Source organism: Scyliorhinus canicula, chromosome 6, assembly GCF_902713615.1.
Source record: "Scyliorhinus canicula chromosome 6, sScyCan1.1, whole genome shotgun sequence".
Classification (NCBI taxonomy): Eukaryota; Metazoa; Chordata; class Chondrichthyes; order Carcharhiniformes; family Scyliorhinidae; genus Scyliorhinus; species Scyliorhinus canicula.
In genome coordinates this window covers 215,714,375-215,739,682 of record NC_052151.1, presented here as the reverse complement: position 1 = coordinate 215,739,682, position 25,308 = coordinate 215,714,375, and the positions used below count along the sequence as shown (strand labels likewise).

The 25,308-nt window shown below is 48.0% G+C and overlaps 1 protein-coding gene across 8 annotated transcripts in view; it reads right to left on the bottom strand.

Moving 5' to 3' along the window:
• Window positions 1-25,308, bottom strand: part of LOC119967867 (E3 ubiquitin-protein ligase ZFP91-like) — a 125,352-nt gene that overhangs the window by 46,216 nt on the left and 53,828 nt on the right. The window contains exons 4-8 of one of the 8 annotated variants that reach the window (XM_038800929.1): window positions 23,049-23,576; window positions 6,261-6,629; window positions 2,337-2,394; window positions 1,716-1,787; window positions 667-747 (exon numbers count right to left, since the gene is read on the bottom strand). In XM_038800929.1, the coding sequence (XP_038656857.1) occupies window positions 667-747; window positions 1,716-1,787; window positions 2,337-2,394; window positions 6,261-6,629; window positions 23,049-23,576 (1,108 nt within the window). Of the gene's footprint in view, window positions 1-666; window positions 748-1,694; window positions 1,788-2,336; window positions 2,395-6,260; window positions 6,630-23,048; window positions 23,577-25,308 lie in introns of all 8 variants that reach the window. The other 7 variants (XM_038800928.1, XM_038800930.1, XM_038800931.1 and 4 more) reach the window with 7 other exon arrangements.

Here is a 25,308-nt window from a genome sequence, read left to right as displayed (position 1 = left end):
TCACTTACAGCAGAGGTAGTTCAGACAAATTAATGACCTGTCCAAAATTGGGAGGTTTTCACAGAGTAAAAGAGGAAAACCAATTGGCTGGAGGGTCAGTAATCAAGACTATTTTACACCTCCGGGTTCTGGTGCGTAAGCTATTTCTTTAGTCTCTTTGCCGAACTGAAGCCCTTTGTCCATACCATCCTCGTGACAAACTTAACTCTGGCCCTCTCTCAGACCCTTGAACAATGTCCATCAAGATACGTGCACATGCAGTTGTACAGTAAGGAGAAAGGTACGGTGCCATGCATCAAAGATGCCATGCACAGCAGACAAAAAAATTAGAGGAAACATCAGCCTTGAGAACCTTATAAATGGGGCCCACCGCTTTACACAACCCTCTCCATTCCTTGCTTTTGTCTATTTAATGCTATTTTCAAAGCCATGGACCCAATGCGTTTTCAGAATCGGCACATTTCCTTCAATGGTTTATCCCCTCTTCCACTCTTTCAAAACAGTGTCAGTTTGAAAACCGTCCCCGATGACCCGGCGTTCAGTTGATGATGGAACGAAGTTGGATGGAAGGTTGAAGGGCGAGTGGAATGGGGTGGGCTGATCACGCAAAAGGGCCATGGAATGGCGTGCTCTGCAGTCAAAGAGAGAAATTATTGCTGCCTTTACCTTTTCGGAGGCTCCACATGCTCCACTGTCTCAAGTTTCTCTTTCTCTTTCCGTGGTTTCCGTCTTGGTTTCCCACGTTCTCTGAAGATTAGAACAAATAGCAAATAAGAGCTCCTGGCAAAGCAAAGGGGAGGAGATCCATGCCAAGGGAACGGCATCCAACACAAAATCACATTTTGCATCCAGTGAGGCGAGAGGTACAGAGGTAAGGAGCCAGAGAGGATAGAGTGCGATAGAGGCAGCGAGGAGTAATGGAAGGAGGCAGGGAGCATTGGAGAGAGGCGGTATCCGTGCACTCCCCTCTGGGTGGGCACGGTCAAGCAGACAGAGCGAGCGGGGGCGGCAGACAGAGCGAGCGGGGGCGGCAGACAGAGCGAGCGGGGGCGGCAGACAGAGCGAGCGGGGGCGGCAGACAGAGCGAGCGGGGGCGGCAGACAGAGCGAGCGGGGGCGGCAGACAGAGCGAGCGGGGGCGGCAGACAGAGCGAGCGGGGGCGGCAGACAGAGCGAGCGGGGGCGGCAGACAGAGCGAGCGGGGGCGGCAGACAGAGCGAGCGGGGGCGGCAGACAGAGCGAGCGGGGGCGGCAGACAGAGCGAGCGGGGGCGGCAGACAGAGCGAGCGGGGGCGGCAGACAGAGCGAGCGGGGGCGGCAGACAGAGCCAGCGGGGGCGGCAGACAGAGCCAGCGGGGGCGGCAGACAGAGCGAGCGGGGGCGGCAGACAGAGCGAGCGGGGGCGGCAGACAGAGCGAGCGGGGGCGGCAGACAGAGCGAGCGGGGGCGGCAGACAGAGCGGGTTTTTGAAGTAGTTAACAGTGGAGGTAAGGTTGCCAGACAATGGTGGTGTGAGTGGAGGGGTGAAGCAGGAAGGAGTAAAAGATGGGAAGGGAAAGGGAGGAATTCTGGGCCTGCAGCAAGATGACTGGAATGTCTCAAATTTGTGGACAAGGATGGAGGGGCAGGACTGGCAGGGCAGTTCAGAGGGCAGACTGCAGGGGTTTGCCACCTCCTCTGCCTCCGCCTTGTTACCTGTGTGGTGATGGTTCGTACATTTCATCTTTGGGATCATCGTGGAATGGGACATCATCATCCGTCTCCACCAACTCCGGCTCTTCTTCCTCACTGCAGAAACACACAAGGGCTCAGTCAGAGATGTAACAACATCCTCTGTCCCTCCATCACCATGTAACAGCCTAACCTCTTCCCCCCCCCCCTCCATCAGAATATGGAAATCTCACCATCGAACCAAATCACAGCACAGCCCTTCAGAATCACATCAAAGAATTTCAGCCCCTTTTGCACCCAGAAGGATCGCCGGCTTCATCGACACTCCCTGAAATTACCCTTACATAACTGCCAGACCTCGGAATAACCCCCACTTCACTGTGAGACCCTGGAATAACAGACCTATAGAATTTCACAACTCAGAACAACTCTTTAATACAATGTCACACACTGGCATAACATCGCACCCTGTCTTGAGACTACCAAGAACACAACTGCCTCCCCACCATATACAGAGATCAGTCCTGCACCTGCATTGGGCCCGATCTCCCAGAATCTTCAAGGGGGAGGGATAATGCATTTGTGGGAAGGTTGGCTGGAAAAGGCTCAGGGAGTTGGAGGCTGGAGTCTTGACCACGAGCAGGCCGAGGCGAGCCTGTCTCTCACCTGTTTTCTAGTTCCGGCTCTCTGATGGAATCAGGCAGGCCAGCGGCAGCAGCTAACCCTGGGCATAGGAGAGAAGAGAAAAGAGGTGGTAAAGAGACGAGAACTGGCAGAACACAACATATAACACAGGGAGCCACTTCCTCCTTCTTTGTGCCTGGGGAACAACGACTTGAGATACAGAGGAGGGGAAATTCTACCCAAGGCTGTGCCATTTTGGGTAATCTTGTCTGGAGTTCTAATCTGATGAAAAGCAATACATTCTCCCAAAACACTCATGAACAGATGGTAACTTGTTAACTACCTTCCCCCTCCTCTGCCCCTCCCCCAACGTCACTAAAATGCTCCCTTGGAGGTGTTGTGTGATATATGCAAAGAGATTGAGCAGTACGACTTTGACGTCAAACAATGATCAGATCCGGTTCTTTGTCCATATCGGAGCAACGGGTCGATTTACATATTGTAACGTAGCTCTCTGCTTGAATAAAATATGGATGTCCACTTGGCTCAAATGCTTGCAGAGTTTCTAACTCCGGGCTGATTATTTTTGTTCCCTGGTTCCAGCCAGACATCTGAGCCAGTCCAGTTTCAAAAAGTGCAAGTGAAGCTCAATATATGAATAAATAAATACTTTTAAAAATTCTTTCTTGAGCTGTGGACATGGCTGGCCAGACCAGCACCAATTGCCAATCCTGATCTGTTTGTCAGTAGGCAATGTTGAGCTGCTTTAAGAACATAAGAACTAGGAGCAGGAGTAGGCCATCTGGCCCCTCGAGCCTGTTCCGCCATTCAATTAGATCATGGCTGATCTTTTGTGGACTCAGCTCCACTTTCCGGCCCGATCAGCATAACCATAAATCCCTTTATTCTTCAAAAAACTATCTATGTTTACCTTAAAAATATTTAATGAAGGAGCCTCAACTGCTTCACTGGGCAAGGAATTCCATAGATTCACAACCCTTTGGGTGAAGAAGTTCCTCCTAAACTCAGTCCTAAATCTACTTCCCCTTATTTTCAGGCTATGCCCACTAGTTCTGCTTTCACCCGCATCTATCTTATCTATTCCCTTCATAATTTTATATGTTTCTATAAGATCCCCCCTCATCCTTCTAAATTCCAACGAGTACAGTCCCAGTCTACTCAACGTCGCCTCGTAATCCAACACCTTCAGCTCTGGGATTAACCTAGTGAATCTCCTCTGCACACCCTCCTGCGCCAGTACGTCCTTTCTCAGGTAAGGAGACCAAAACTGAACACAATACTCCAGGTGTGACCTCACTAATACCTTATACAATTGCAGAATAACGTCCCTAGTCTTAAACTCCATCCCTCTGGCAATGAAGGAGAAAATTTCATTTGCCTTCTTAATCACCTGTTGCACCTGTGACTCATGCACGATCACACCCAGGTCTCTCTGCACAGCAGCATGCTTTAATATTTTATCATTTAAATAATAATCCCGTTTGCTGTTATTCCTACCAAAATGGATAACCTCACATTTGTCAACATTGTATTCCATCTGCCAGACCCTAGACCATTCACTTAACCTATCCAAATCCCTCTGCAGAATTCCAGTATCCTCTGCACTTTTCGCTTTACCACTCATCTTACTGTCGTCTACAAACTTGGACACATTGCCCTTGGTCCCCAACTCCAAATCATCTATGTAAATTGTGGACAATTGTGGGCCCAACACGGATCCCTGAGGGACACCACTAGCTACTGATTGCCAACCAGAGAAACACCCATTAATCCCCACTCTTTGCTTTCTATTAATTAACCAATCCTCTATCCATGCTATTACTTTACCCTTAATGCCATGCATCTTTATCTTATGCAGCAACCTTTTGTATGGCACCTTGTCAAAGGCTTTCTGGACATCCAGATATACCACATCCATTGGCTCCCCGTTATCTACTGCACTGGTAATGTCCTCAAAAAATTCCACTAAATTAGTTAGGCACGACCTGCCCGTTATGAACCCATGCTGCGTCTGCCCAAAGGGACAATTTCTATCCAGATGCCTATTTCTTCCTTGATGATAGATTCCAGCATCTTCCCTACTACTGAAGTTAAGCTCACTGGCCTATAATTACCCGCTCTCTGCCTACCTCCTTTTTTAAACAGTGGTGTCACGTTTGCTAATTTCCAATCCACCGGGACCACCCCAGAGTCTATTGAATTTTGGTAAATTATCACGAGTGCATTTGCACTTTCCTTAGCCATCTCTTTTAGCACTCTGGAATGCATTCCATCAGGGCCAGGAGACTTGTCTACCTTTAGCCCCATTAGCTTGCCCATCACTACCTCCTTAGTGATAACAATCCTCTCAAGGTCCTCACCTGTCGTAGCCTCATTTCTATTAGTCACTGGCATGTTATTTGTGTCTTCCACTGTGAAGACTGACCCAAAAACAGTAAATATTGGTCCTTTAGAGAATGAGAAGGGAGTTTTAATAATGGGAGATGAGGAAATGGCTGAGGAACTGAACAGCCCACTCGGTTAGCACCTCGTTGATTTGAGTCGAAAAGATCAATATTTACCTTGGCCACTCTTTTTTGTTTCATGTATTCGTAGACTTTCTTGAATCACTCCTGTCCATGTGCTCAAGTACCACTCATGGGTGCTTCCAGCAAGGGAGCTCCAGATGTCTGATAGATAGATGGTAGGGCAGGTATTTATTATTACTGGTTCATAAGATATGGGCATCGCTGGCTCGGCCAATGTTTATTGCCAATCCTGAGTTGTCCCTTGCGAAGGTGGCGGTGAGCTGCCGTCTTGAGCCACTTCAGGCCGTGTGGTATAGGTGCCCCCACAATGCTGTTAGGGAGGGGGGTTCCAGGATTTGACCCAGTGACAACGAAGGAATGGCAATATTTCCAAATCAGGTTGGTGAGCGGACTGGAGGGGCCCATTCAATCCCTCCACCACTGACTAACATTGACAGTCGATTTTACCATCTACAAGATGCACTGCAGGGCCTCACCAAGCTCCCTTAGGCGGCACCTTCCAAACCCATGTCCACGACCATTTAGCAAGTGGGGGGGGGGGTAGATCCATGGGAACACCACTACTGCAGGTTCTCCTCCAAGTCACTCACCTTCCTCACTTGAAAATACAGCGTCGTTCGTTCACTGTCTCAGGGTCAAAATCCTGGGCTTCCCTTCCTAACAGCACAGTGCGTGTGCCAACATCTCAGGGACTCCAGCGGTTCAAGACAGCAGCTCACCACCACCTTCTGAAGGGCAATGAGCAATAAATGGTGATCGAGCCAGCGACACCCACCTTTGGGTTGTGGTGTGCCGATGCATCTGCTGCCTTTGTTCTTCTAGGTGGGAGAGGTTGCAGGCTTTGGAGGTGTTGCCGAAAGAGCGTTGATTTGAGTTGCTGCAGTACATCTTGCATATGGCATGCACTGCTGCCTGATGGTGCATGGAGTGAATGCGTTCCAAGTTGATGGACAAGGTGCTAACCGAGTGGGCTGTTTTCTCCATCCTTTGTCTTTGAGAAGGTGGTGACGAGCTGCTTTCTTGTGACAGTGCAGTGCCTGAGGTGTAGGTCTCCCCACAGTGAATGAATGATGATAGAGTTCCAAGTCAGGATGATGTGGGACCTGGGGAGGAACATGCAGGAGGTGGTGTTCCTCCACATCTGCCACTCCAGGTAGAGGTTGCAGGTTTGGAAGGTGCTGTCAAAGGAACTTTGGCGAGTTGCTGCAGTGGAGAGCATGGGTGGGTGTTTGGTGCCTGGGGTGTGGTCACCATGACGGGCTGAACTAGCAACTCAATGTCATATTTTGCTGCTGTCTGGGAGTTGGAACTCTGACAGCCACTCGGCCTCGGCAGTGTGCGATATGCAGTGAGGGAGAAAAGGCTTTGGATTAAGATTGGGGTTATCACACGTCATTATTGTTCCTACTGTACTCACCAGCCAACGTGATACTCTCGTCCTTCTGGTCAGGGTCTGGCACCGATTCGCAAATGAGCTGCATTGTCTCAGTCTCCATTTCAGGGTCTGTGTCACCCGGCCGCTCTCTGGCCAGCTCCCGGCTGTTGACCACGTGTGCGTGAAGTTCCGGGGTGGGGTATGCAGAGGGTGAGGCCTTCTCCCAGTAATGGGTCTCCCACTGGGACTCGGGGGCAGGGTCGGGCTCTGGCTCCGGCTCCTCATACGCGTTCTTGGCTCTCCATCGCCCTCGGCCTGGTTTAGTCTTCATCAAAACCACAGGGGCTGTCTTCAGTACTGGGAGCTCCGGTAAGGGCTCTACTGGGGTTGCAAGAGAGAGAGAGACAGAGACTATGAGAGAGTGAGAGATAGTCAAGAGTCTGGGACAAAAAGAAACAGGGAGGCAGGGAAGAACAGAGCGCATCACAGACAGGGAGAGATGGGGAAACTCGCAGGAAGAGACAGCGCAGGGATGGAAAGAAGGTGAGAGAAAAAAGGGGCAGACTGGCAGGCCGGAGAGTGGAGCACAGTCAAAATGAGGATTGGGGGGGGGGGGGGGGGGGGGGGGAGACAAAAGTGAATGTACTTGACAGAGGGTGTTTATGAGTGAGAAATTAGATAGTGGGGGGAGAAAAAGGAGAGAACACAGAGAAAGGAAGACCTGCATTTATATCAGGACCACCAAGCACTTCAAAGTGCTTTAAAGTCAATTAAGTACTTTCTGAAGGGCAGTCTCCACAGCACTACAGGAAAAACTACAGTCAATACGGACTCGGTAAACTCTCACTGACAGCAACGTGTTAGTGACCAGGCATCTTGTGAAGCTGATTGAGGGATAAACAACAGACAGGACTACACTGCGTTGCTTTCAAATCCTAGAGGGATCATTTACATGAACCCAAGCAAGCATATGGGCCCTTGGTTTAATTTTTCGTGCACGAGATGGATATATCTGGCAGTGCAGTATTCCATCATGACTGTATGAGAGAAGCATGCAAGAGCGAGCGAAAGAAGAGCACGCGAGGGGTGGCGGCGAGCGAGGGCAGACAAGAGGAGGCAGCGTGCGAGAGCCCGAGCATGCGCGCAAGAGGGAATGAGAGCACACAAGAGGGAACGAGAGCATGAGGGTGCACAGGAGTGTGCGCTGGGAAGCTCCAGCAACAATTCTACAAAGACTTGGGGAGAGCCAGATATTGCATGGGCAGATAAAGAAATGCAGAGAGCAGCAGGGCAGGAAAAAAAATGTTTTTAGATTGGGACAATAGGAATAGGCTGTGTGGCACCCTTCTGTGCTGTAACTTTCAATATGTCCAGCTGGGAGATCAGTTCAGGCACAAACATAGAATGGATGTCAATGTTGCTGCACCTGACTAGCTGTTGCTGTTACCTTCTTCCGCCACCGCGAGTCCTCAGTGAGCCAGTGCAAGGTAACAGTGAGGCAGCGCCCTTGTGTGGCCAGCTTGCAGTACTGCTACCCTCCAGTTCCTCACACTGGTTCCAGGAGGAAAGCGACCAGAAAATAGGTCCATCTTGTGGCCATCTTACAAAGTGCCAATGCTCCACTGGGCATTTGAACGGACAGGTTTTATCTAAACTGATGCTTTCCTCTGGGACCTGTTACGCTCATTTGGCTGGATGAAAAGAAGGGGGTGGGTTGGGGGAGGAAAACTCGGGTTGCCCACAGCGCAGAATGGTTCCAGCCAATCGGCCACTCAGTCTGTGCTTGCTCTCCAACAAGGGGCAAATCGCCTGGTGGCATTCTCCCACCTTCTCTCCTCCTTTGCCAGGTAAGAAATCATGACTGATCTGATTGTAGCCTCAACTCCACTTTCCTGCCAGAAACCGCCCCCGAAGAACCATCCTCAAATCCCTTGTCGATCAAAATCTCGGCATTTAATATACTCAATGGTCCACACCTTGCACAGCTTCACTCTTGGGAGAGTATTCCACAGACAACAACCCTCAGAGAAGCAATTAATCTTCATCTCCATCATAAAATAGGAGATCTCTTACTGTGAAAATAGTTTGAGAGTCCCCACGAGAGGGAAACTTCCTCTCAGCACCCACCCTGTCAAGTCCGCCCCGAGAATCTTTTGAGTTTCAATAAGATCACCTCTCGTTCTTTGAAACTCCAATGGGCACAGGCCCAGCGTGTTCAACCTTTCCTCGTAAGACTAACCCCGTTCAGCCCACGAATGAGCCCAGTGAGCTTTCTCTCAACTAGTTGCATTGCAAGTGGGCCCCTTGTTAAGTAAGGTGACCAAAACTCTACAAGGTATCCCCGAGATATCCCATCCAGATTTAAGTTGAATCCCACCATCAATTCTCCACTCAACCTTCTCTTCAAGGAAAACAGTCCCAACTTCTCCAATCTGTCCACGTAACTGGAGTTCCACATCACTGGGTCCATTCTCAGGAATCTTCCCTCTACTTCCGGAATGCCTTCATACCTTCCCTAAAATGAAGTGCCCAGAAATGAATGCTGAACCAGCTGTTTTATATTAAGTTTAACCTAACCTCCTGGCTCATATACTTTACGTCCCTATTAATAAAGCCTCTGATGGTGTATGCTTGATTAATCACTCTCAACCTATTCGGCACATTTAATGCTTGATGCACATCTGCAGCCAGGTCCCTCTGCTCCTTTGGAGATGTCCCCTTTATCTGATGCTCCCTCTGTTCATTCCTCCAACAAACATAAATTCGGTTTACACTTCTCTGCATTAAATGTAATCAGAATCTGCCCATTCCAACAAGCTCTCAATGTCCTTTTGAAGTTCCACACTATCCTCCTCACAAGTCAAAATACTTCCAAGTTTTGTCGCATCCGCAAGTTTTAAAATGGTGTCACCTACGCCAAGATGCAAGTTGTACATTAATGTACCCATATAATCATGAACGGCAAGGGTTCTCACGACGATCGAGTGAACTTGTCGATAAACAATCATCCAGTCGAAAAAACATCCATCAACCACACCCCTGTTTCATGTCAGAGCCAATATAATATCCACGTTGCTATCACCCTGTTCATTCCACCAGGTCCAATTGATACCACAGTTTGAGTGCAGTACTGCATCAAATGGCATCTGCAACTTGATGTGCACTAAATCAACGGCATTTCTTTTTTATTTATTTACTGGAAATGGGTGTCGTTGGCTCGACCAGGAATTATTACCCATTCCTAGTTGCCTTTCAGGTGCTGGTGAGCTGCCTTCTCGAATCGCTGCAGTTCCTGAGGTGTAGGTACATCCCGAGCTGTTAGGGAGGCAATTCCAGGATTTGGACATTGAAGGAATGGAGATATATTTCCAAGTCAGGACAGTGAGTGACTTGGAGAGGAGCCTCCAGTGGTGCGGTCAGGTATCTGCTGCCCTTGTCCTTCTCGATGATAGCGGTCGGGGGCTTGGTAAGTGCTGCCGAAAGAATCTTGGCGAGTTCCTGCAGTGCATTTTGTAGATGATACACACGGCTGCAACTGTTTGTTGGTGGCTAAGGGTTTGGATATTCGTGGAAGGGGGAGCAATCAAGCGGGCTGCTTTGTGCTGAATGGTGTCGACCTTCTTGAGTGTTGTTGGAGCTGCACTCATTCAAGCCAAGTGGAGAGTATTCCATTACACTCCTGACTTGTGCCTGGTAGATGGTGGACAGCATTTAGAGGTTCAGGAGGTGCTCCTACTCACTTTAGGATCTGCTGTGTGGCCACAGTAAAAAAAAAAACATACCCGGATCAATCCTCTCGGTTACCTCTTCAAAAAGAACCCAAGCAAGTTAGTTGAACATGATTTCCTTTCAAATTCATGCTGGCTTTCCTTAATTAATCCACCATTACCTAAGTGGCTATGAATTTGTTCACAAACTATGATTTTTCGATGCTGTCCACCCCAGAGTTGAAACTGAACGGCCTGTAATTGCTGGGCATATCATTACACCCTTTTTGGAACAAGAGTGTAACATTTACAAATCTTCAGTCCTCTGGCAACACATCTGAGTCAAAGGAAGACGAGAAAATGATGGTCAGTGCCCAGCCCCCATCATGGTATTTCTGCTTTTGCATTATCCTTTAGCTGCCAGTCTATTTCCATACTCTCGCTTGGCTTTTCTTCTGTGTTTCATGAATTACCATCTGAAACCTACTAAACTTCAGCCTGACATCAATGTACATGATGTGTATTACCAAAAGAAAGATAATTGCAGAGAGGACACCAAGAGGTTTGGAGGAGTAACTGCACAGACTCAACACAGGCACCACTAAGGAAAGAGCCACAAGTGCAGAGAATCTGCACGGACACCATTTGGAACAGGGTGTCTTCACAAAACCAGCGGAGCCGGGGAGGTAAAGGTCCTTGTGGAAGAGCAGGACCAAGCGTAGAGCTGGGAGGATGAAAGAGTTAGACTGAGCACAGAGCCTGGAGCATAAAAGGATGGCAAAAAGAGGAACACTGAGAGCTGGGAGGAAAAAAAGCGTGACAAAGAGCAAGGCTGAGAACAGCGCCAGGAGCATGAAAGAACGCAAGAAAGAGCGCAAGAAAGAGCGTGACTGAGAGTGGTGCTTGGAGGATAAGAGAGGATAAAAGAGCGCAAGAAAGCGCGTGACTGAGAGTGGTGCTTGGAGGATAAAAGAGGATAAAAGAGCGTAAGAAAGAGCGAGACGGAGAGCGCAGCCAGAAGCATAAAAGAGCGCAAGAGCGGGACCGTGCGGAACTGGGAGGATCAAAGAGCGCGAGAAAGAGCATTACTGAGAGTGGAGCGGGGAGGATCAAAGAGCTAGATTGAGGGTGGAGCCGGGATTATAAAAGAACGCATGAAGGAACGAGAATGAGAGCGGAGTGCAAGCTTGATGTCTGGAGCCCCTGAACTGACATTGGGATTTAAAAGTGTCACAGGGATCGTATTTAACCGAGGTACAGTGAAAGGTATTTTTCTGCGAGCAGCTCAACAGATCATTAAGTACATGGGAAGAAAAGGGAATAACGAGTATAAGTTAAGTAAAAAGTGGATCTGTTGGGGAGAGCTCGCAGAGAGCCGCCTCGCTCTGGCGCCATCTTCTGGACATGGGGCAAGTGGAAACAGCTGATTGGGCGAGTATGGTCAGGTAAATATTTACTACTTTTATAACTTATAGTTTGCAAGGTCGATATTTTGTGATCCAATTTGTACAGTATATATTCCATAGTAACAAGGACTAGGAAAGAAGGGCCCTCAAGTAATTCATATTAAGTATCTTCCAAATGGTTTTATGTTAAAGGGGTAAATCATGACAGGAGAGATCAAAGCCGAGGTGTGCTCCTCCTGCTGTATGTGTGCAGTCGAGAACATCTCCAGTACCCTGGACCAATGCGTGTGCAGAAACTACCTGCAGCTGCAGCTCCCAGAAGCCCGGGTTTCAAAGATGGAGCAGCGGCTGGCGACACGGAGGAACATCCGCAAGGCGGAGAGTACAATGGATCACAGGGATAAAAAGAGGTGATTACACCATTGGCTCAGACTCCACAGGTAGGAAGGCAATGGCTGCCCACCAGGCAGAGCACGAGGACTAGGCAGGCAGTGCAGGAATCACCTGTGGCTACTCCCCTAGAAAACAGATATACCCCTTCTACCTATATTCCCCCTATTGGGGGAATGGTCTCTCGGGGTTAAGAAGCAGCAGAAGCTAAACTTGTTGCATCGCAGTTGGCTCTGCTGTACAGGGGACAAGTGAAAGGCAACAGTCATAGCGGATTCAATTATTCGGGGAACAGATAGGCTTTTCTGTGGTAGCAAACGAGACTCCAGGATGGTACATTGTATTACTGCTGGAAGGAATGTCTCAAAGGGGCTACTACGCATTTTGGAGGGGGGGGGGGGGGAAAGAGTGAACAGCCAGAATTTGTGGTAAAGATTGGTGCAAAGGATAGAGGTAACAAAAGGGATAAAGTCCGAAAAGCAGAATATAGGGAATTAGGAAGTAAGCAGAAAAGAAGGACCTCAAAGACAGTGATATCAGGGTTACTATCAGGGACTGATCTCTTCAGACGTCTCTCCTGAGTAGTGCTACACTCTGTATGCTTCACCTGCTGCCTATGGACTTACATTGTGTATTTACGCATGTCCGAGGTTTTTCATGGCTGGAACGATCTGCATGGACTATACACAGAATGGTACTTTTCTCTGCACCTCGGTACACGTGACAATAAATCATATCAGTCAATCAATCAGACTACCAGTGCCATATGCTATTTCAGAACAGAAATAGCAGGATATATCAGATGACTACATGGGGAGGGTTTCAGATTCCTGGGACATTTGGGCAGGTTCTGGGGGAGAGGGGGCCAGTACATACTGGATGGGTTAGACTGGAGCAAGGACCATGGCAAATGTCTGAGGGCAGGGTTTTCAAAGTGCGGGTCGCAACCTGCAGGTGTGTCATGGAGAGATCGATGGCGGCGATCCTGCGGGCGAAGGGCACAAGGGCCACTGTGGCACTTAAATTGAGGATGGCAGCCATTCCCGACTTTTAAATGAGAACCAGAAGACCACAAGATATAGGAGCACAATTGGGCCATTCAGCAGTGAGCTCCATCATTCAATTATGGTTGATATTTTCCCATCCCCATTCTCCTGCCTTCTCAGCGTAACCGCTGATCCCCTTATTAACCAAGAACCTTCAGACAATGACAGCCTCCACAGCCTTCTGCGTCAGTATGTTCCCCACATTCAGACACCCTCTGGCTGAAGAAATTTCTCCCATTCTCTCTTTTTAAGGATTGTCACCAGTCTGAGGCTGTGCCCTCAGGTTCTAGTCTCTCCGACTAGTGGAAACATCTTCTCCACATCCACCCTATCTAGACCTCTCAGTATTCTATACGTTTCAATGATATCCCCCTTCATCCTTACTAACTCCATCGAGTACAGACCCAGAGTCTTCAACCGCTCCTCATATGACAAGCCCTTCATTTCGGGGATCATTCTTGTGAACCTCCTCTGGGCCCTTTCCAAGGCCAGCACATTGTTCCTTAGATACGGGGTCCAAAACTGCTCACAATACTCCAAATGGGGTCTGACCAGAGCATAATACAGCCTCAGAAGTACATCTCTGCTCTTGTATTGTAACCCTCACGAAATGAATGCTAACATTCAGGGAAAATTATACTGCTATTAGGCAGAAGCTGAGGAGCATAAAGTGGGAACAGTTGTTCTTAGGGAAATACGCAATAGTAATGTGGGGGCTGTTTAAGGAGCACTTGCTGCGAGTGCTGGATAGTTTTGTCCCACTGAGACGAGGAAGGAATGGTAAGGTGAAGGAGCCTTGGATGACAAGAGAAGTGGAGCTTCTAGTCAAGAGGAAGAAGGAAGCTTACGCAAGGTTGAGGAAGCAAGGATCTGACTTGGCTCTAGAGGGTTACAAGGTAGCCAGGAAGGAACTTAAAAATGCAGTTAGGAGAGCGAGAAGGGGGCATGAAAAAGCCCTGGCGGGAAGGATTAGGGAAAACCCCAAGGCATTCTACACATGTGAAAATAAGAGGATATTCAGAGTGAGAATAGGGCCGATCAGGGATAGTGGAGGGAACTTGTGCCTCATGTCTGAGGAGAAAGGGGAGGCCTAAATGAATATTTTGTTTCAGTATTCACCAGAGAGAGGGACCTTGTTGCTCATGAGAACAGCGTGAACCAGTTAATAGACTCGAACAGGTTGATATTAAGAAGGAGGATGTGCTGGAAATTTTAAAAAGCATCAGGATAGATGTCCCCTGGGCCAGACGGGATAAACCCACGGTTACTACGGGAACCGAGGGAGGAGATTGCTGCACTGTTGGCGATGATCTTTGCATCCTCACTCTCCACTGGAGTAGTACCGGATGCTTGGAGGGAGGCGAATGTTGTTCCCCTGTTCAAGAAAGGGAATAGGGAAATCCCAGGGAATTACAGACCATCAGTCTGATGTCTGTGGTGAGCAAAATATTGGAAAGGATTCTAGGAGATAGGATTTATGATTATTTAGAAAAACATAGTTTGATTAAAGATAGTCAGCATGGCTTTCTGAGGGACAGGTCATTGCCTCACAAGCCTCATTGAATTCTTTGAGGATGTGACGAGACACATTGATGAAGGTCGGGCAGTGGATGTGGTGTATATGGATTTCAGTGAGGCATTTGATAAGGTTCCCCATGGTAGGCTCATTCAGAAAGTTAAGGGGCATGTGATATAGTGAAATTTGGCTGTCTGGATACAGAATTGGCTGGCCGAAAGAAGACAGCGAGTGGTAGCGGATAGAAAGTATTCCGCCTGGAGGTCGGTGACCAGTGGTGTCCCTCAGGGAGCTGTTCTAGGACCTCTGCTCTTTGTGGTTTTTATAAATGACTTGGATGAGGAAGTGGAAGGGTGGGTTAGAAAGTTTGCCGATGACACAAAGGTTGGTGGAGTTGTAGATAGTGTCGAGGGTTGTTTCAGGTTACAACAGGATGCAGAGCTGGGCTGAGAAGTGGCAGATGGAGTTCAACCTAGATAAATGTGGTGATTCATTTTGGAAGGCCGAATTTGAATGCTGAATACAGGGTTAAAGGCAGGATTCTTGGATATGTGGAGGAACAGAGGGATCTTGGGGTCCACGTAGAAATATCCCTCAAAGTTGCCACCCAGGTTGATAGGGTTGTTAAGAAGCTATATGGTGTGTTGGCCTTCACTAACAGAGGGATTGAGTTTAAGAGGTTTTGCTGCAGCTTTATAAAATCCTGGTTAGACCACACTTGGAATAGTGTGTCCAGTTCTGGTTGCCTCATCATAGGAAGGATGTGGATGCTTTACAGAGGGTGCAGAGGAGATTTACCAGGATTCTGCCTGGACTGGAGGGCATGTCTTATGAAGAAAGGTTGAGGGAGCTAGGGCTTTTCTCACTGGAGGGAAGAAGGAAGAGAGGTGACTTGATAGAGGTGTACAAGGTGATGAGAGGCATGGATAGAGTGGACAGCCAGAGACATTTCCCCAGGGCGGGGAATGTACAAACTCCACACAGACAGTGACCCAGGACCGGGATTGAACCCGGATCCTCGGATAACAGAATTCTAACACAGCAAAATAAGACTGTGTGTAATCTTCCAGCCATAAGTGGCAGCAGTGAGCAGGTCAGGTGACAGTGTCTAAAACAAGATTTTGCTGCGATTGCCCTTCACAACGACCTACATGCACGGGATTTGATTTTCTGTTCTCACAAAGGTGAAGACGCCGATAGGTGCATTGTCATGTCGTCCTGTGACACAGACTGGAATGAGATCATGAGAACTAAGCAGGCTCCCCATTCACGAGTTAATTGTGGTGGATCGGGGAATGTTAATTAAAGGGATGATGGGGTGGTAAGTGAGCATGGTGTGTGCCGGCCAGTGTGGGTTCCGAAGGTTGGCCTGTTGCCAAAAGTGTGTCCTGAGAAAAAAAAATTTCAAACCACTGTCCTAGTGGGAATATTTGGGAGTGGTTGGGGAGGAATTAAACTAAAATGGCAGGGGATTGGGAACCTATGCAAGGGGTCAGAGGAGAGGGAAACTTGGACAAGAACGAAAGACAGAAAGGGGAATAAGAAAAGCGATGGGCAGAGAAATCAAGGGCCAGAATTGAATGAAACAGGGCCACAGTGAAAAATAACAGGACAAGGAATATTAAAAGGACAGGCCTTTAGGCTTTGTGCCTTAATGTGCACAGCATTCGTAATAAAGTGCATGACTTAATCACAGAAATCTTTGGAATTGGGTACGATATAGTCGGGATGATGGAGACATGGCTACAGGGTGACAAGAGATTGGAATTGAACATCCAGGTGTATTGAGTATTTAGCAAGGACAGACAAAAAGGAAAAGGCAGTGGGGTCGCATCGCTGCTTAAAGAGGAAATTAATTTAATAGTGGGGAAGGATATTAGCTCCAGCGATGTGGAATCTGTGTGGGGAAAAAAGCAAGGCCAAAAAACATAAGTAAAGTTGTAGTCGGATCACCAAACTCTGCTGGCTATGTTGGAAATAGCACAAACAGGAAACTAGAGACACTTGCGATAAAGGAATATCTGTAATTATGGGTGACTTTAATCTCACACATAGTGGGAAAATCACATTCGTAACAGTGTGGAAGATATGGAATTCCTGGAGCGTACATGGGATGGTTTTCTGGACCAAAACATTGAGGAGCTGGAGAACAGGCTTCCAAGAGTGGATCTTGTGTAATAAGCAAGGAAGAATTGACAATCTAATTGCAAGGCCTCTTGGGGATGAGCCATGGTAACGTGTTAGCATTCTCCATCAAGACGGCGTGACTTAGTTTGTTCTGAATCTCGGGTTCCGGAATCCAAATAAAAGAAACAATGATCGTATGAGACGTGAATTAGTTATGCTGGATTGGGGAACATTACTTAAAAGAGAAGACGCTGGACAGGCAATGACAAATATTCAAAAAGGGCATGGTTGAATTGCAATAATTGCTCATTCCTGTCTGACATAAAACTAAAACGTAGAAAGGAAATTAGAAATAATATTTGACCCAAGGAAGGTGCATACAATTTGGCTTGAAAAACAACAGCAGAGCTGAGGATTGAGAGCAGTTAAGAATTCAGAAAAGGAGGACAAAGGGGTTGATTGAGAAGGGGAAAATACAGTGCCACAGTAAGCTTGCGGGGAAAATAAAAACTGACTGTATAAGCTTCTACAGGTATGCGAAGAAAAGGTTTGGTTAAGGCAAATGTAGTTCCCTTGAAACTGATAATGGGAACAAAGAAATGGCTGACCAAGTAAATACATACTTTGGACTGGTATTCACAAAGGAGTAAAGAAATAACGTACCAGAAATGTTGGGTTTTCGTGCCGAAATGTCGGGTTTTAGTAAGGGAGAGAAGCTGAAGGAAATCTGTATTAACAGGGAAATGGTGTTGGGGAAATAGGTGGTCAATAAATCCCCAGGGCCCCGAATCTACATCCCAGAGTACTTAAGCAATTTGGCCCAAGAAATAGTGGATGCATAGGTGGTCAGCCTCCAAGATTTTGTAGATTCTGGAACAGTTCCCACAGATTGGAGGGCAACCCCACTATTTAAAAAGGGAGCTCGAGAGAAAACAGAGAATTATAGATGACTCAGCCTGATGTTGGTAGTGGGGAAAATGCTCGAGTCCATCACAATAAAAATTAGTATAGTGCTAGCAACCCAAAGGTGGTTTTAAGGGGTACGTGTGTGCGCATGTATGTGTATACATGCATATGTGTGTGTGTGTATTATATATGCAAACATTCCACATAAGGTATAGTTTTAGGTGAGTTTATTTTAATGTTTCTGTGCCTGAAAGCGACATGTAGTTGGATTCATGCTGGAGAGAGGTGTTTGTATGTGTGGGGGTTCGTTTCACTTCCAACTGGGATTCTATTGTGGCCATACCAGTTGCACTGACAGAAATTCAAGACTGTCAAGATTCATCATATCACAGAATCTACAGTGCAGTAGGAGGCCATTCGGCCCATCGAATCTGCACTGGCTATTGGAATGAGCACCCTGCTAACTGAACCCCACATTTCAACCCTATCCCTGTAACCCCACCTAACCTTTTGGAGACTAAGGTGCAATTTAGCATAGCCAATCCACCTAACCTGCACATTTTTGGACTATGGGAGGAAACCAGAGCACCCGGTGAAAACCCTCGCAGACATGGGGAGAAAGTGCCAACTACACACAGACAGTCACCCGAGACCGGAATTGAACCTTGGACCCTGGAGCTGTGAGGCAGAAGTGTTAACCACTGTGCCACGCCATGTGATAGAGAGTGCTACGACGTAAAAAGTCATTCGGCAACAAAGGCATGCAGGCATTGCTGAGCAACTACAGGCCCGTGTAAGATCAAATAAAAAAGTTTCCATTGTTCTCAGTATTTTTGAAACTGAAAAATCAGGAAATTTGCAGATAGACAGCCAGAGAAGAAACATCTCTCAAGGAATTTCGGCTCAGAATCGAGGAGCTGGAGACTGCCCCTGCGAATGGAAAGCTATTTCATGTGGTGTGCCACAGGGCTTGGTGTTGGGACTCCTGATGTATGTTTTATACGTTAACGATTTGGACTTGAACGTGGGGGACATGCAGATGACACAAAAATCAGCAGCATAGTGGATAGTGTGGAGGGGAGCTCCAAATGATATAGATGGGTTGGTGGAGTGGGCAGGAAAGTGGCAGATGGAGTTTAACTCTGGGTAGTGTGTGGCAATGCATTTATGGAGGAGAAACAGTAAAAGTGAATACGCAATTAATAGGAATATACTGAAAGTGAGAGATCTTGGCATACAAGTGCATAAGTCCCTAAAGGTAGCAGTACAGGTAGATAAGGTTGTAAAGAAGTGTTATGGAATGCTCTCCCTCATTGGCAGAGGTATAGAATACAAAAGTAGGGAAAAAAGGATGAAATTGTTTAAACACTGGCGATGCCACAACTGTTCGATGAATTGCTCCGAAGAGTGGAGAGATGATTTACTAGAATGTTGGCTCGAGAATTATAGCTGTGAGGAGAGATTGGAGAGGCTGGGGTTGTTTTACTTGGAACAGAGGAGGCCGGGGGGTATACAAAGTTGTCAGGGATCGAGATAGATGAGACAGTTTCCCTTGGCAGAGTTCAAAAACCAGTGATCATAGATTCAAGCAAAGTAGCAGAAAGATTAGAAGGGACATGAGGGGAAAACCTTTTTAAGCAGATGGTGGTGGGTGTCTGGAATTCGCTGTCTGAGTTAATAGTGCAGGCAGAGACTCTAAACTCCTTTTTAAAGTACCTGGATCTGCCCCACAAGACCACACAACACAGGATCAGAATTACGCCACTCGGCCTATCGAGTCTGCTCCGCCATTCAATCATGGCTGATATTTTTCTCATCCCCATCCTCCTGCCTTCTCCCCATAACCCCTGATCCCCTTATTAATGAAGGACCTATCTATCTTAAAGACACTCAATGATTTGGCCTCCAATCTTCTGCAGCAAAGAGTTCTACAGATTCACCACCCTCTGGCTGAAGAAATTCCTCCTCATCTCTGTTTTAAAGGATCGTCCCCTTAGTCTGAAACTGAGTCCATTGGTTCCAGTTTTTCCTACCAGTGGAAATATCCTCTCCGCGTCCTCTCTATCCAGGCCTCCCAGTATCCTGTGTTTCAATAAGATTCGCCCCCTCATCCTTCTAAACTCCAACGTGTACAGACCCAGAGTCCCCAACCGCTCCTCATATGACAAGCTCTTCATTCCAGGGATCATCTTGTGAACCTCCTCTGGACCCTTTCCAAGGCCAAAACATCCTTCCTTAGATGCAGGGCCCAAAACTGCTCACAGTACTCCAAATGGGGTCTGACCAGAGCCTTATACAGCCTCAGAAGTACATCCCTGGTCTTGTATTCTAGCCCTCTTGACATGAATGCGAACATTGCATTTGCCTTCCTAACTGCCAACTGAACCTACACGTTAACCTTAAGAGAATCGTGAACAAGGACTCCCAAGTCCCTTTGTGCTAGTGATTTCCTGAGTATTTCCCTTTAGAAAATAGTCTATGCCCTATTTCTCCTTCCAAAGTGCATAACCTCACACTTTACCACCTTGTATTCTATATGCCTCATAGTCCCAGTATCAGAAACTACGGCCATTGCCCAAACCACAAACACGCATAGTTTATTGTCCGTAGAGACTCCCAATCCACCGCACATGTGCACTTCCCTATGCATTGAACAGCCAGGGCCACACCTGTATTTTCATAGTACCCCATCTTTGATTGTTTCACAGTCATGCCTCACGTCTGGCATGGACCCTATCGAGTATGCATCACGGGAACCCTTCCCCTGTAGAAGCTCCCTCGCCAGCATCAAAATAAGTAGGCGGGTGAATTTACGTCCAAAACCAGCCACAAAAATCTCAAAATAATTCAAAAGCAGAGGCGACTGGAGAAAAAGTCAGTGAGATCGTGGGTGACGAGGAAGGCAGGGTACAGGGGGAGCTGCTGAGTGACGCAGAGTCGTCGAGTAGTGGAGTGCGGAAGCAGGAAAAGCTGAAAGGACGTGGGGACGTAGGCTGCAAAGGGGTGAGAACAACTTTATAATTTCTAATAAAGGAACAGTTAGCTAACTGGGAGCTACAAAGCCCTGACGTCACTGAGGTGATGAAATCCCTGCAAATGAATGTGGAGTCTGGCTTCAGGATGCTTAAGTCCAGGGGGCAAAATCTAAAATTGGATTTTTCAGGAGTGGAATTTGTAAACATTTCAACACAAACGGTAGAAGTTGCAACTTTAGACCTCAGGCAACAATTGATACTAGTTCATTAAGAATGGTAGATCAACTATTGCATTTAAATTTGAGATTGTGATCACAGCGGTAGTAACTGTAGAAACAGTAGTAACTGTAGAAACAGTAGTAACTGCCTGGTTAAAATCGTCTACATTCGTGGTTAGGCGATGTAAACCCTTTTGCCGTAACCTCACCAGTCCAGAAACGGTGCATTTACGACAAGGGAATTGTGTACATAGAAGTCTTAAGTTACTTAAAAAAAAACTTTTGTTGCCAATTTATGCCTGTTAGAACTATTGAAACAGTGCAGAAAGCGGCCATTCACTCATCCCCCAAAAATAAAAAATAAACCAGCTGCTCATTTTTGTTCCATTTTCCAGAACCTGGTCTGTAGTGTTGCAGGCCACAGCACTTCAGATGAAGATCCAGGTACTCTTTCATGAGTTGAGTGCTTCAGCCTCAACCACCAACTTAAGCAGCGATTTCCACATTCCCACCTCCCTCAGCTGAAAAAGTTTCTCCTCAGGTCCCTTCTAATCCTTTATCAATCACCTTAAATCTATGCTCCCTGTTAATTGCCCCCTCACAGCTAGGGCAAACACATCTTTTCTGTCTTCCCTGTCCAGACAGGCCTCATATTTTTGTACACCTCAATTGGGTTAACACTTGGCCTCCTCTGTCCCCTGCAAAATGTCTCCCATAGCTGCAATATTTAAGCCTTGGCAACATTCTTGTAAATCCCTTCTGCGTTATCTCCAGAGAAAATATGTCCTTGCTGTAATGCGGTGACCAGAATTGTTCACAAATCTCCAGCTGTGGCCCAGCCAATGATTTATAGTTCCATCATTGTATCCCACTATATCGCCCACTGAAGAAAAGCCCACATGATTTCTTGACCACTTTAAGGACAGAGGCAAAATATTTGTTGAGAACACTGCCCATCAAATTACCCCTCAAATGTGCAAATATAGATAGGTTAGGTGGGATTATGGGGATAGGGTGGGGGGAGTGCACCTTGCTAGGGTGTTCTTTCAGAGGGTAGGTGGCTTGATGCGCCGAATGGCCTCTTTCCGCACTGTAGAACATAGAACAGTACAGCACAGAACAGGCCCTTCGGCCCTCAATGTTGTGCCAAGCATTGTCCGAAACCAAGATCAAGCTATCCCACTCCGTCATTCTGGTGTGCTCCATGTGCCTATCCAATAACCGCTTGAAAGTTCCTAAAGTGTCCGACTCCACTATCACAGCAGGCAGTCCATTCCACACCCTAACCACTCTCTGAGTAAAGAACCTACCTCGGACATCTCTCCTATATCTCCCACCCTGAACCTTATAGTTAGGCCGGATATGCCTTATAGTTAAGCAGGATATCAATCGGGTGAAGACTTGGGCGGAGAGATTGCAGATGGAGTTTGGGATTCTATGAAGTCCGCAACAATAACTGTCCCATTGATTTTGCACTCTGAAATCTGTCAATCTATTCTAACCCTTCCACTATTTGGGGGTAGATAGTGAAGTCACAGGCCGTCCCATCTTCATTCTTCATTTGGTGCACAATTTAGGCTATCATCCGTCCTCACAGCTATAATTGATTCTTTAACCAATAATGCTGCACCCCCACCTTGCAGCCTTTTAAAAAAAATAATTAAGCTATTCCCCTCTCTATCTTGCCTGAAAACTCTCTATACAGGAATATTGAGTTACCATTTTGCCCCTCCTTCAGCCAAGTTCCCGTTAAAGTTGTCTTGTGCCATTTAAAATATTGTGGGATCAATTAAATTAATGCCTTTCTTGTGCATTGCGCTTCATGTTTAATGTGGTGGGGACAATGATTCTTGAGGATATTAGTTCTTCAAACTCCACTTCTCTACAAGTCTAAACACCTCATATGTGACCAGAAATACCGAAGGCAATGTTACTACGTGAGTGAGTCGCCTAAAAGGAAATGAGAGTGAGAAAGGGACAGCTGGAAATCAAATATTAGCCCAGAAAAATAAGGTAGTCCATGAGCAAATCAAGGTTCCACAAAACTAAAATTCTTTAAACCTCCAGGCACTCGCACAGACCCTCCCTGACACAACTCGCCTACCCATTTAGGACAACACTTTTGTAACTATCGCACAGATGGAGACACCCCATTCTGTAGAAAGTTGGTACCGTGTGTGGTTCACTGGGGCGGACTGATCAGATTTCAGGCAGAGGAGGCTATGCTGGCTGTTTTCAGGATATGAATGCTATAAGGAGCAGGGCAGCTCCGTATGAGAGGTGCAGCTCACTTAACACAGGCTGCAAGACAGTTTCTGGTTACCAAATGTTTATTTAAAGATGCGGTGTGCCTCGAGTTTGGATGCGGTGGAGGGAGCGGGAAGGCCAACATGAAACAGGAATGGCATGGGTGAGAGAATGTGGTAGGGGGCGTGCAAATCCTGCACTCTCAGGATTAAGCCTGCGTGGGCTACAAAAGGTTGAGGGGTGAGACACTTGCTAAGGGGAGTGAAGTGGGCGGAATGGACGTGTAACATACTTGGGTCAAGACTCTCCTCGAGCTCCTCTTCCTCCGAGCGCTCGTCCTTGCAGGGGATCACCTTCCAACCGGGCTGGGGGCCTCTGCCTCCCGGTCCCTGCTCCTCCAGTTCACACTCCACAATCCGCAGGGAGGTCACGGGGTTGGACACACAGTCTGCATCGCTCCCTTCTTCCTCCTCCTCGTCATCCTCCGAGCTCAGACCACGTTCCGTCTCCTGCTCCGAGCTGGGGCCACGCTCCGTCTCCTGGGAGTCAGACACCCCCGCTGGCGATCTAACAGTCTTTGTAGCACGGTGCCGCCTTCTCCGCCTCAGGTTCCAGCCCGCTGCACTCCAGCGGTAGGTGTGGCCGGCCTGGCAGGCCCAGACAGCCACGGCGGTGGTGGTGCTGCTGCCAGGCGGCAGATACCTCAGGCTGGGCAGGTGTTGACAGCCCTGGCAGTGACTGTGTGTCCAGCCCACCAGCTCCCCCAGGGCCTCGCCGCATGTGCGCAGGTCCAGCCGGCTCGCCGGCGCCTCACCGTTTTCTGCGGAGGAGAACAAGACTCGAGGTCACCGTGCTGGCACTTCAGGTGTGGGCCTCCCGACAAGGTCAGCTTTCTGAACGCAGCGCCAGTGACACCATCAATCCCAACGCTGGTCTCACCCTAATGTTCTGTCCACTGGATAGAGAAGGAGCTCACCTCCAGGGCCCCAGTCCAATCAACTACAAAGCCCCAGGAAAACTCCAGCAGAGGGACTGACCCAATCTCTCATTCACCCATCTAACTCCTTCCTTCTCTTGCCCTGCACTGACTTCGTCCAGCCCTAATACCCTCGGGGATTGCTGCAATCCTCCTGTTCCGGCCACCAGCGACTGGCAACTGTGTATGCCTTTGGCTGCAAACACCCAGAAGCCGTAATTTCCGCTGTAAACGCCTCCCGTCACATCTGATCCTAAAAGCTGATCACTCTGACCAAATCTTTCTGTTTTTTCCCCAAATAGGTCAGGATGGGGCTCAAAGCCATCTTCTCGGCACACTAAAGCTCTCGTGAAGTTTTACTGCAACATAGGAGCTGTTGCGAAGCCAAGCTGCAGAAATTGTCCACAGAGGAACACTTGGTTACCTCAACGTTGATCCACCACCTTTCCGCTCAGCTCTCCACTCCTCCTGCTGACTCACTCTACCGCTTACTCTTAAATGCTTATCCCCACAGTCCCCAATTTCTCCATTAACTGCACACAAGTTCTGATTCCATCCCACTCTTCACCATCCCCACAGACCCTGTTCCCAGTGGCTCTTTCACTCTTTTCCGCAGGTTGTCTCTCTGAGAAACCCGCTGCATTCCACAGACCAGGCTGGCTCACATGGTCTCGTCATTTTGTGCCCGCCCTGACAAATTCCAGCCGCCCTGACAAATTTGTCACCTGCGATATCTGCCCGTCCCCAGATCCCCCAGTGCTTCTTATCCTGCACCCACATGCCCATCCCAACGACAATCCCCAGCCCCACTGATTCCCGCTCCTGTCCCCACAATCCAGTGATTTCCGCCCTTGTCCCCAATGCCCCTCCACCCCACCGCGCTCCTCACTTTATCACCACAGCCCCTGCCTCCAGTTAGTTGTCAGGGCGGCTGGAATAGCTGTGGGAATAGCTTGCTGTGGGAATAGAGTGAGTCGCATGGAGCCGGGCACAAAATGACGAGACCATGTGAGCCAGCCTGGTCTGTGGAATGCAGTGGGTTTCTCAGAGAGACAACCTGCGGGATAGAGTGAAAGAGCCACCGGGAACAGGGGCTGTAGGGATGGTGAAGAGTGGGATGGAATCAGAACTTGTGTGCAGTTAATGGAGAAATTGGGGACTGTGGGGATAAGCATTTAAGAGTAAGCGGTAGAGTGAGTCAGCAGGAGGAGTGGAGAGCTGAGCGGAAAGGTGGTGGATCAACGTTGAGGTAACCAAGTGTTCCTCTGTGGACAATTTCTGCAGCTTGTCTTCGCAACAGCTCCTATGTTGCAGTAAAACTTCACGAGAGCTTTAGTGTGCCGAGAAGATGGCTTTGAGCCCCATCCTGACCTATTTGGGGAAAAAACAGAAAGATTTGGTCAGAGTGATCAGTTTTTAGGATCAGACGAGAGGCGTTTACAGCGGAAATTCCGGCTTCTGGGTGTTTGCAGCCAAAGGCATACACAGTTGCCAGTCACTGGTGGCCGAAACAGGAGGATTGCAGCAATCCCGGAGGGTATTAGGGCTGGACGAAGTCAGTGCAGGGCAAGAGAAG